The sequence below is a fragment of the Cannabis sativa genome, chromosome 7 (genome assembly GCF_029168945.1).
Source record: "Cannabis sativa cultivar Pink pepper isolate KNU-18-1 chromosome 7, ASM2916894v1, whole genome shotgun sequence".
Lineage (NCBI taxonomy): Eukaryota > Viridiplantae > Streptophyta > Magnoliopsida > Rosales > Cannabaceae > Cannabis > Cannabis sativa.
Genome location: NC_083607.1, coordinates 34,924,492 through 34,936,790, shown reverse-complemented (window position 1 = coordinate 34,936,790; position 12,299 = coordinate 34,924,492). Strand labels below are relative to the sequence as shown.

General features: G+C 38.3%; 1 protein-coding gene and 1 non-coding gene across 2 annotated transcripts; one reads left to right on the top strand and one right to left on the bottom strand.

Moving 5' to 3' along the window:
• Window positions 1–5,620: 5,620 nt before the first annotated feature.
• Window positions 5,621–5,727, bottom strand: LOC115721520 (small nucleolar RNA R71). Its single transcript, XR_004012536.1, has one exon. It is a non-coding gene; the product is annotated as a small nucleolar RNA R71 (small nucleolar RNA).
• Window positions 5,728–9,798: 4,071 nt separating this feature from the next.
• LOC133039695 (uncharacterized) lies at window positions 9,799–10,266 on the top strand. Its single transcript, XM_061118610.1, has one exon. It carries the CDS (start codon window positions 9,799–9,801, stop codon window positions 10,264–10,266), a length of 468 nt encoding a protein of 155 aa, XP_060974593.1.
• Window positions 10,267–12,299: the final 2,033 nt, after the last annotated feature.

Genomic DNA, 12,299 nt, shown 5'->3' with positions numbered 1-12,299 from the left:
ACTAAGCAGGGGTGAAATTGTAAAGAAAAGAGATTCTAGGTTTATTTATTATTTAAGAGACTCTATATGTCTAATTAATAATTATATTAAATGAAAATATTATTTAATAATATATTTTAGTTATTAAATAATTAGTTTTTGCATTTAAATAGTTAGAATTGGAAAATTGGCGTTTTTGAGAAAATAGAAATAAAAATTGTGAAAACTGTAAAATCCAAGTGAGGCCCATTAACACCTATGGCCGGCCACTTGAGTGAGTTTTTCCAATTAATATTTTCATTATTTTAATGCCAAATAATTACTAACCTAAACCTAGTAGTTGCCTATAATTAGAAAGTGATGGCTCAGTCAAAATAACAAGTTTTCTAAAGATTTCCTTTTCAGAAAAAAATTGAGCCTTCCTCTTTCTCTTTCAATAGCCGACCCTACCTCTCTCTCTTTTCTTCTTCACAAATTTCGAACCCTCTAGTGATAGAGTAGTGCCCACACACAGCAAGTGGTACCTCAACCATAGATTGGAAGACTGTGAAGGATCACATTCAAAGAGAAGGACATTCGGGCTCAGATCTTGATAATACTCTGGGACAAAAAGGATACAAGGTTTAGAGATCTGAGGGGAAGGAGACATATTTCCGCTGCAACCAATGTAAGGTTTTCTTAACTTTATAAGTGTTTAATTATCGTTTTAGAAAGTTCATATTTAGGATGTTTAACAACGTACTTGTGAGTAGATCTAAGATCCTGGTAAAATAAATTCCAACACATGGCTGAACTCGAGGCAGCCTAGAAGGAGGCTAAGGACAAATCCGAGATGTGCCTCAGAACTTTAAGGAGAACTTGATGCAGCCACAGTAAAGCTTGAGGGGGCTGAGGCCAATACTAAGGAACGATGCAATGCTGTGTTGGGTTTTATGCCCTATATAAAACTCATTTCAATATAATCAGATTTACTTATTAATAAAGATCAAAAATAACATTTAATGTTGCATGGTTCACATGATTTATTTCATGATTATTTACATAATGTATGAATTCTATTTAAGTCCATAACATATCAATTTGTTAATGATTATAGTGTTGTCAACACAGTGGAATATAATCTTAATTATATGTTCGAAAGTTTATTCCCTGATTTGTCAGTTCACTGGCTTTAGACTGACATGATAATCAGCGATAGGTATTCTTACACCTTGGATAAGTGTTATGTCCTTTCTAGGGCATTGGCAAAGTTTACCAGCATTGGATGTATGGAGTATACATCGGAAGGGACCGATATTGAACTTTGATTAGATATATTAAAATTTACTGTAATATCTATTCAATTCAATATCACCTGTTGATCCTAGATCAAATGATCTTAATCCTGATATGTTTAGGTTCGATCTCAAGAGTATTATACATGTTCTTTGATTTGTAAGTTAAGCCTACTTTTGGGTCAGGGTGATACGTACATTTTGGGAGCATGATAGTATAATTGAGTGGGAGCGCTAACATAAATATAGAATCTATAACTTCTATAGGAATTTAGAAGTGAAACGATGATATCCTTCGAGTTTGGCTAAATAGAAATAAATGGTGGATATCTCATTTCACTTTGCTGAAATATCATTTATACAGAGCTAAGTGTTTTAAGGATAAAATACATTGAAGGTGTAACAGTAACTTAGTGCCTATTCAATGTAGATCATCTATTAGAGGGTCATTGATCAAATTAGGATTATAACAATGGATAACTAATGACGTATCTATATCGTGGAACATATAGAGCGTTCTATATACTGAGAGTGCAATTCTAAGTTCTATGCGTGGATTCAACGAAGAATTAATAAGTCAGTGAATTTAATATATAAATTCTTGATCTGCTTATTGGAAGCTCGGATATATAGACCCATGGTCCCCATACTAGTTGAGACCATACTGCTTGTAAGACTCAGTTAATTGATTTTGATTAATCAATTATAATTCTAAAGTTAGACTATGTCTAGTTTATGAATTTTCACTAAGCAAGGGCGAAATTGTAAAGAAAAGAGATTCTAGGTTTTATTTATTAATTAAGAGACTTTATATGTCTAATTAATAAATATATTAAATGACAATATTATTTAATAATTAATTTTTAGTTATTAAATAATAAGAGTTGGCATTTAAATTATTGAATTTGAAAATTGGCGTTTTTGAGAAAATAAGATGCAGGAATAATAAAACAGCAAAATTGCATAAGTGAGGCCCATTATCCAAGGCCCATGGCCGGCCACACTTATAGGCTTTTATCATTTATTTTTTCATTATTTTAATGCCAAATAATTCTAACTTAAACCTAGGTGGTTACCTATAAATAGATAGTGATGTCTCTCATTCACACTTAATTCTGTCAGATGAAAACTGAGCCTCCTATTCTTTTCTCTATAGGCCGAACAACTTCCCTTCTTCTTTTCTTCTCTAAATTTCAAAATCCTTCAGTGAATGAGTGAGTGCCCACACACATCAAGTGGTATCTCAATCATAGTGTGTAAGACTGTGGAAAATCAACCAACAAGAAGGAGAATCAGCATCAAAGGAAGGAGAGAAAGAGATCCAGGTTCAGATCTTGGTGCTGCTCTGCTACAGAAAGAAATCAAGGGCTAGAGATCTGAACGGAAGGAGTCATTATATTCCGCTGCACCCAATGTAAGGTTTTCTTAAACTCCTATGTGTTTATTTCATTGTTTTAGAATTCATATTAGGATGTTAATGAAACATACTTGTTAGTAAATCTAGATCCTGGTAAAAAATATTCAACATGCTGCTGCAAAGAGCTCCATTTATCGAGCTTGGATGGCGAATCCAGAAATGGATTTAAGGTTCTTAGGGGAGGGCATGGATGAAGTTCTAGTGTACTGCGAGCAGGCCAAGAAAGCTGAAGAAGAGGCCGAGGTAGAGGAAGAAGAAGAAGACCCGTCCAAGTCTCCTACTGTTATCCCAATTTTTGCACTCTGACGTGGCATCACATGATGGTGACACGTGGAATCAACTTCGAGTATCTGTTCGGAGAATACATTCTGAACAGGATGCCTCATATGCATGCCTGAAGCAAAGCGATCAACAACCCGCACAGAGCGACCAACACTTAGCGAATTCAACTTTCACATCGTAAGTCATCAAAAAAATACCTATAACTTGGGGATCAGATTACAAAGATATGGCAAGATGTCAAAATCCCACGATCAATGTATTCTGTATTTATTATGCAATCTTCCTGCTTATATCCATTGTAACGAGAAGGGAAATACTTCTTTCCCAAGCTCATAACCCTATAAACAGTGATTCATACACTGGCAAAGGGTCGAAAACATTCTGGTAGAGAGATATTATCTACGAATTCATATTCAGAGATACCGCTGTAAGAGCTATAAGAAAAGGAACCTTTCTCCTTATTATTGAGTCAATACAAATAACGAGGATTAGGCTATTACCGAACTGTTCGGGGCTGAACCTCTATAAAATTCTTGTGTCTTTACATTGCTTTATTATATATCTATCGCTATAAATTACTTATCGCTTACAAAATAAGACTCACTGTCGTTGGCTAAAAGCGAGGTCAACATTTTGGTGCTTTCATTGAGAGAAGAATCAAGAATCGCTCTTCATTCAAAATCTAACCACAAGTACGATGGTTGTACAGACTCGTAGGGGCCTGGTGTTAGGTTATATTAAGCCTATGTTTTGGGTCTGTAAAGTTAGCATTTTCTCGTCTATTGGTTTCTTTTGGAGCAGTTTTACGCTTGATTTTCATTGTTTCAGGTTCTCGGGGTGTTAAAGTTCAAATTCAGTCAAATGGTGAAAAGACGGGACAAACTGACAAAAAATTGGAAAAATTGGCTCCAGATGCATCAGTAGTCGCGACCACCATTGAGCCAGGTCGCGACCCTTTTTCATGGTCGCGACTCTGGTCGCGACTTCGAGATTTTGGCAGAACCTCCGATTTTCGAGGTTTGCCTGTAGTCGCGACCAGCTTAAAGGCTAGTTGCTACTAGGTACGGACATCGTGGTTTTAACCTAATTTTGATTTTTCTCTCAATTGGAGGCACACCTCTCATTACTATATAAGGAATACGACTCTGAAGGTCAACCTAAGCAGAAATAGACCTAAATAGTGGATGAAGGTGGAGAGGAAGCTATCTTGAAGACCTAGAGCGATATCACCTTCTAGTTTCTTTCTTTTACCCTTAATCCTTTCTTTTATTTTTAGTTTTGTTTCAGATTTAATCGTGGATGTTTTTATTGTTTTTATGAGCTAAATTTCCCATTAAGGGAGGATGATGAATGTTGTTTAAGTTTATGCCTAGTTAATAAATAATTGCCATTCCCCCATCTTGTTTGTGAATACTATCTATATTTGTGTTTAATTCCATGTGCAAGTTTGATCACCTTTTACATGTTTAATGATCTCAATTCAAAATCTGAAAAGTGAGAATTGAGAATGCTAAAATTGGATAGTCTAGGTTTTGATGTGAAACGAAAGTATTTACATAGCCTTAGTGACAATGAGATTATTGCTTAATGCTGATTTTATGTTGATTTAATTAAGAAGTTAATTAGAGAACATAAGATTTAGAACCTAAAAGATCTGAAAAGAGTTAGGTTAATTTATAATCTGTCATTCACATTAAGATAAGGATAGCAATTAGGTATTAACATTGGTAGCTTAACAACAGGATTCACCTCCCTAATCTCTCATCTTGATTAATCTTCATACATTCTTTTTGATTTTTTGAGTTATTTTATTTAAATTGCAAAAATATTGTTTTACCAGATAGAATTATAAGTATAGTTTAGTAGTACTTAATCCAATTCCCTGTGGTTCGACCTCACTTGCGTGAGATACTACTTGATTGTGTATACTTGCGTAGTAATCATAAAATTCGTAACAAGTTTTTGGCGCTGTTGCCGGGGAATTGTTTAAAGATTAATATTACACAAAATTATACTAACTTCTACTTTGGTAAATTTTCTCTTGCTGAATTTCTAACCTTTCTCTTGCAAAACTGTTCTTATCTATTTCAAGTATTTTGAGTGCATGCGCCGCCAAGGGCAAGCAGTTATACTACCCATTGACCCTGAAATTGAGAAAACTTGTAGGGGAAACCGAAGGAACAAGAAGCAAGAAAGAGTTTCAGCAACTTCTGAAACATCAAAAATCATGGCTGCTAATGTGAATGTGAATGCTGCAAATAACGGTAATAATGGTGGTGCCGTTGAAGATCAAGCTAATGGCTGTAGCTTGAGAGATTACATTCTCCCTACTCTAACGGGAATGCAGTCATGTATCAGGCCATTGGCAGTGGATGCGAATAACTTTAAGATCAAACCTGCCATACTTCAAATGGTGCAGTCCTCAGTTCAGTTTTGTGGCCTCCCTTCTGAAGACCCTAATCTGCATCTCTCTAACTTCATGTAACTTTGTGAGACTTTTAAAGTTAATGGAGTTAGTGATGATGCCATTCGTCTGAGACTGTTCCCATTCTCGCTCAGAGAACGAGTCAAGATGTGGTTAAACTCCTTGCCACCCAACTATATTGCCACCTGGAATGATCTGGCAACGAAATTTTTGTCAAAGTTATTTCCTCTAGCAAAGTCTGCCAAGCTGCGAGGAGAAATCAACAACTTCTGCCAACAAGATAATGAATCTCTCCATGAGTCTTGGGAGAGGTTTAAAGATCTGATCAGAAAGTGCCCTCATCATGGTATAGAGAAGTGGATGCTGGTTCACAATTTCTACAGCGGGTTGGTTGGTAACACTAGAACTCTGATAGATGCAGCAGCGGGTAAAGCTTTTATGAGAAAGCGTGCTAATGAGGCTTACGATCTATTGGAGGAGATGGCTCTAAACAATCAGCAGTGACCAACCGAAAGGAGTCAAACTAAGAAAGTAGCTGGTGTGCTAGAGGTTGATGCCATTACAAAGTTGACAGCTCAGGTTGAGGCCTTAACAAAGCTAATTACAGGGCAAGCTAAACAAGCCCAAGTTGTTTGTGAGATATGTGGAGGAAATCATCACTTTTCAGAGTGTCAAGCAGATATTGATGATTTGCCAATGGATGAAGCAAAAGCCATTGGAAATTTTTCGCTAAACAACAACAATAATTATGGGTTCAACCAAGGTGGTAACCGAAGAAACAGTGGGTTCTATCAGCAACGAAATCAGAACCAGATACAGAACCAGTAGTTTACTCAGCAACAAGCCTCTAGTGGAAATTCTAGTTTGCAAACAGATTTATTGCTACAATTCATGACTGAAACTAGATCTTCCATTAAAGACCTGCAGACTCGAATGGGCCAACTAGCAACTCAGGTAGCAACCCATCCTCAAGGAAATTTGCCTAGCACAACTGAAGTCAATCCAAAAGAAAACTGCAAGGCAATTACCCTAAGGAGCGGTAAGAAATATGATGGGCCTGAATTGACACAACTAGTTGATGTAGATAAAGAGATTAAAGTTCAACCAGTGCCAACCCCAACACCAACAGTAGAGAAGGCTACCGATAGCCCAGCACCACCACAACAGTCTCCACCAATCAGTATTGATCATCATGTGAAAATACCCTATCCTCAGAGACTCCGAAAGACCAATCTAGACAAGCAGTTCACCAAATTTCTAGAGGTTTTCAAAAGACTACACATTAACATTCCCTTTGCTGAAGCTTTAGAACAGATGCAAGTTATGTGAAGTTCATGAAGGAGATTTTGTCAAAGAAGAGAAAGATGGAGGATTATGAGACATTGGCTCTAACTAAAGAGTCCAGCGTCATTCTACAGAAGAAACTCCCTCCCAAACTCAGAGATCCAGGGAGTTTCACCATTCCTTGTACTATTGGGAGAATTGAAGGAATAAATGCACTATGTGACTTGGGAGCCAGCATTAACTTGATGCCTCTGTCCGTGTTAAAAAGATTGCAGTTGGGAGAAGCAAAGCCACCCACAGTAACTCTCCAATTGGCGGATTGATCACTAGCTCATCCTAAAGGAGTCATTGAGGATGTGTTAGTTAAAGTTGACAAGTTCATCTTTCCAGCTGACTTTATTGTTCTGGATATGGAAGAAGATAGCAATGTCCCAATCATACTTGGGAGACCATTCTTGGCAATTGGCCAAGCCTTGATCGATGTTCAGAAGGGTGAATTAAAGCTGAGAGTCCAAGGAGAAGAAGTGGTCTTTAATGAGTTAAAGGCTATGACATACCCAAAGGCAAGTGATAACTATTTCTTCATTGATTTAATTGATACAATTGTGAGTGAGAAAAAGCTGCTAGATGATCCTCTTGAACTGAGCTTAACTGAAGATGAATTGATGGAGCAAGAGGGACAAGATGTCTTGGGTTATGTGAAATGGCTTGACTCCTATGGGCCCTTGAACAGAAGGTACTATGAGGAGTTTGGAGTAGTTCCAAAAGAGCTGATGCCATCTACTGAAAAACCTCCAGAACTTGAATTGAAGGTGCTTCCTAGTCACTTGAGGTATGAGTTTTTGGGTGAAGACAAAAAGCTGCCAGTTATTGTGTCAGCCTCTCTTTTTGATGTGGAAACTGATAGACTGCTGAGGATACTCGGAGCTCACAACAAGGCCATTGCTTGGACACTGGGTGATGTCAAAGGAATCAGTCCTTCAACGGTGATGCACCAAATCCTAATGGAAGATAATGCCAAACCTACAATCGACGCACAACGTAGACTCAATCCACCCATGAAGGAAGTTGTCAGAAAAGAAGTAGTCAAGTGGTTGGATGCTGGAGTGGCCTATCCCATCTCAGATAGTAAGTGGGTTAGCCCAGTGCAAGTGGTTCCAAAGAAAGGTGGAATGACCGTGGTTAAGAATGAAGAGAATGAATTAATTCCCACAAGAACAATCACTAGTTGGAGGATTTGTATCGATTATAGGAAACTCAACAAATCAACCCGGAAAGATCACTTTCCCTTGCCCTTCATTGATCAAATGCTAGACAGATTGGCGGGGCAAGAATATTACTGTTTTCTTGATGGCTACTCTGGATACCACCAAATAGCTATAGCACCCGAAGATCAGGAAAAGCCTACTTTCACATGCCCCTACGGTACCTTTGCTTTCAGAAGATTGCCATTCGAATTGTGCAACGCCCCTGCTACTTTTCAAAGGTGTATGATGGCTATCTTTTCAGACTTAATTGGATCATGTATTGAAATCTTTATGGATGATTTTTCAGTCTTCGGCTCCTCCTTCGATCACTGCTTAAAAAATTTAGAAAAGGTGTTAATTAGTTGTGAGAAGTCTAACTTGGTGCTAAACTGGGAGAAGTGCCACTTTATGGTAACAGAAGGAATTGTTCTGGGACACAAAATTTCAAAAACAGGAATTGAGGTGGATAAGGCTAAAGTTTCAACAATAGAGAATTTGCCACCTCCAGTTTCTATAAAAGGAGTAAGGAGTTTCTTAGGACATGTTGGTTTCTACCGACGATTTATTAAGGACTTCTCAAAGATCTCCAAACCTTTGTCCACTTTACTTGTTAATAGCGTTCCATTTGAGTTTGGAGAAGATTACTTAAAGGCATTCAAGGTTCTAAAGGAAAAATTGATTTCAGCACCAATAGTCACTTCACCAAATTGGGAGTTGCCCTTCGAGTTGATGTGCGATGCAAGTGATTATGCAATTGGAGCGGTCTTGGGTCAAAGAGTTGACAGGGTGTTTCACACAATCTACTATGCTAGAAGAACCCTGAATGATGCTAAATTAAATTATGCTACTACAGAGAAAGAAATGCTGGCAATTGATTTTGCTTGTGATAAGTTCTGACCCTACCTAATTGGGAATAAGGTTATTGTCTATACAGATCATTCAGTGATCAAATACCTTATGACCAAGAAGGATGCAAAGCCGAGACTGATTCGGTGGGTACTTCTACTTCAAGAGTTTGACTTAGAGATAAAAGATAAGAAGGGCACTGAAAATCTGGTAGCAGATCACCTGTCAAGACTAGAGCTGGAAGAGAGTCAGAATACAAAAGAGGTACAGATAAATGAGCAATTTCCTAATGAACAACTCTTTAGTGTGAGGGAAAACCTGATGGTACCGTGGTATGCTGATTATGTCAATTTCTTGGCTGCAAAAATAACTCCTCCTGAGCTTTCACGTCAACAATTGAAGAAGTTCTTTTCTGAGGTAAAACATTATGATTGAGAAGAGCCAATCCTCTACAAGCACTACGCTGATCAGATAATTAGAAAATGTGTGCCTGAAGAGGAGATGTATTCTATCCTAAATCATTGTCATGCTTTACCATGTGGAGGACATTTCAGTGGGACCAGAACTGCTGCTAAGGTGTTGAAGAGTGGATTCTTTTGGCCAACGCTATTTAAGGATGCTAGTACCTTTGTGAAGGCATGTGATCGTTGTCAACGGATAGGTTATATCTCAAGAAGAAACAAAATGCCTTTAACAGGAATCTTTGAAGTGGAATTGTTTGATGTGTGGGGGATAGACTTCATAGGTCCTTTTCCTTCATCGTTTAGCAATCAATACATCCTATTGGCTGTCGACTATGTGTCTAAATGGGTTGAAGCTGCAGCTACACCACAGAATGATGGTAAAATAGTTCTCCGCTTTCTGCAAAAGAACATCTTTACTCGGTTTAGTACTCCTCGAGCAATCGTAAGCGATGAAGGGAGTCACTTCTACAATAAATAGTTTGAAGCACTCCTTTCAAGATATGGTGTCCGACATCGAACTGCTTTACCATATCATCCCCAGAGTAATGGCCAAGCTGAAATTTCTAATCGAGAGATAAAAATGATTCTAGAGAAAACAGTGCAAAGATCAAGGAAAGATTGGTCAAGAAAATTAGATGATGCATTGTGGGCATACAGAACTGCTTTCAAAACACCGATTGGCATGTCTCCATATCGGTTGGTGTTTGGAAAGGCTTGTCATCTGCCAGTGGAGTTAGAACATAAAGCTTTCTGGGCCATGAAGACTCTCAACATGGAATTAAAAGCTGCAGGAGAGAAAAGGCTACTACAATTGAATGAACTAGAGGAGTTTCGTAATGAGGCCTATGAGAATGCAAAAATCTACAAGGAGAGAACTAAGAAGTGGCATGACCAAGGTTTAGTAAGGAAGGAGTTTCAACCATGGCAGCAAGTGTTACTATTCAACTCAAGGTTGAAGTTGTTTCCTGGAAAGTTGAAGTCAAGGTGGTCACGACCATTTACAGTAGTCAAAGTGTTTCCCTATGGAGCTGTGGAGTTAAAAGGTTAAGGTCCAGCAACTTTCAAAGTTAATGGACAGCGTTTAAAGCTCTACTTGGGAGATCAATTTGACCAAGCCAAGTCCGCCATTATTCTGGCGCCTCTCTAGACACAGCTCACCGTCCGGCTATATGACGATAAAGATAGCGAATTGGGAGGCAACCCAAGTGTTTTCTTTAATTTTTCAGTCTTTCTGATTATGTTATTGCTTTAGTATTTTTAGTATTTTCAATTTTTTAGTTGAGTACCAGACATTAAATTTTTCCAGTTGAATCGTGAAAAACGTGAAAAATAAATATATTTTTCGGGACCAGGAGCCCAATGGTCGCGACCACCGGGTTCCTGGGTCGCGACCCTTTTTGGAAGTCGCGACCCTGGTCACGACCTGAGGTTTTACAGAAACCACGAAAAATTTGTTCCCAGTAGTCGCGACTAGGGTGTCTGGAAGTCGCGACCCCAGTCGCGACTAGCCTTTTTTCTAGAAACGCCTAAAATTTGACTTTAAGCTAGTTGCGACTAGCTTTAGGGAAAGTCGCCACTAGCTAACAGGATTTCTATAATATCCTATTTTCCCCCTCATTCAACCCTAAACCAAATTCAAACTTTTTCAAATTCTCCTCAGCCGCCCAAGCCATTCTCTCTTCTAAAAATTCAAATTTTCATCACCAATCTTCAATTTTCTCATCTTTTCTTCAATTTCTCAAACCCAATCCATTCAAAAACCCAATTTCACTCATCAATCTACACATACCATCAAAAACCATACCAAAAATCACCCATATTACCCCAAATCCAAAAAGACCATTGTCTTCATCTTCAACCTCAAGCTTTCAAGAACATTCAACAATGGAGGTGGAGTAAAGCTTCTTTGGGTTTGTAAGTATCACTTCCTACAATCTTTAAGGAATTTGATTTACTTGTTATAGATTTTGGGTGGTAATAATTGTGTGTTGTGAAAAAAAAATGTTGTTGATATTGGGTTTGTTAATATTTTATTGTGGTGTTGAGTATTTGGAAATATTATTTGAGTGATTTTGAATTTTTGGGAAGTAGAAAAACTAAGGGGAGGTGCTGCCCAATTTTTTTCTTTTCTTAGCATTATTTAGAAAAAAAAATCAAAAAAAAAATCAGAAAAAAAAAATCAGGAAAAGAAAAAAAAAAAGAGAAAAAAAAATATTCTATTATTGCTAAAAAAAAATGGCACCTAAAAGAACTAGGCATGTTGAGGAGGGTTCGTCATCAAACCCACCAACTACGGGTTTCGACTACGGATTTCGATAGAACCCAGTTTGTTAATGAGGAGGCCCAGAATCGTTTTATGAGGATAAAAAATAGGGCTTACATTGAAGACCAGGGTAATGAGTTCCCTACAAATCCTTTGAGACGTCAACCACGGTTCGAGACAATTTGAGCCCAAATTGAGAGGATGAAGTGGGGGATTTTTGTGGATGCTCGGGGGCGGGCTAATGTGACTATGGCCTGTGAATTTCTTGCCAATTTGCCCGAGCGCCGGAATTGGGAGGTAAAGGTGCGTGGAAAGAAGGTTCCCGCTACTGCTGATGCTTTTAATGTGATGTTCTCTGTCCAAGATTATTCTAGGGAAGAGCAACGCCTCCGAATTATTGAGGAGGAAGAGTAGTTTGATATGGTTGATGTGGCTGAGACGGTGGGATTTCCAGGGTTGTGGTTCCACGACAACCATGGCCAAGAGGGGTCGCCAAACATCCTATATCGGTGTGAATTAAACCCAGTGGCGAAGACATGGCTGTACTTCGTAAGTGCTCGGTTGGTGCCAAATAAGCACTTCTCTGATGTCCAAATGGATCGCCTGAAATATGTGTACGCCATTATGAAAGGGTACAACATAAATATTGGACAAGTCATCCGGCATAGCATTGACCAGATTGTACAAGGAGCCATGGGAGGTGGTTTTGGTTTGGCAGGTGTTATAACAGAACTCTGCGGGGCATATGAAGTTCCCCAATTGGAGTATGACAACACGGTGTTGCCACTTGGCAAGATGGACATCGCCTTTGTCAACAG

What these genes read in the sequence shown, in the direction of transcription:
- LOC133039695 (XM_061118610.1), top strand. Translation starts at nt 9,799, where the DNA reads ATGATTCTAGAGAAAACAGTGCAAAGATCAAGGAAAGATTGGTCAAGA.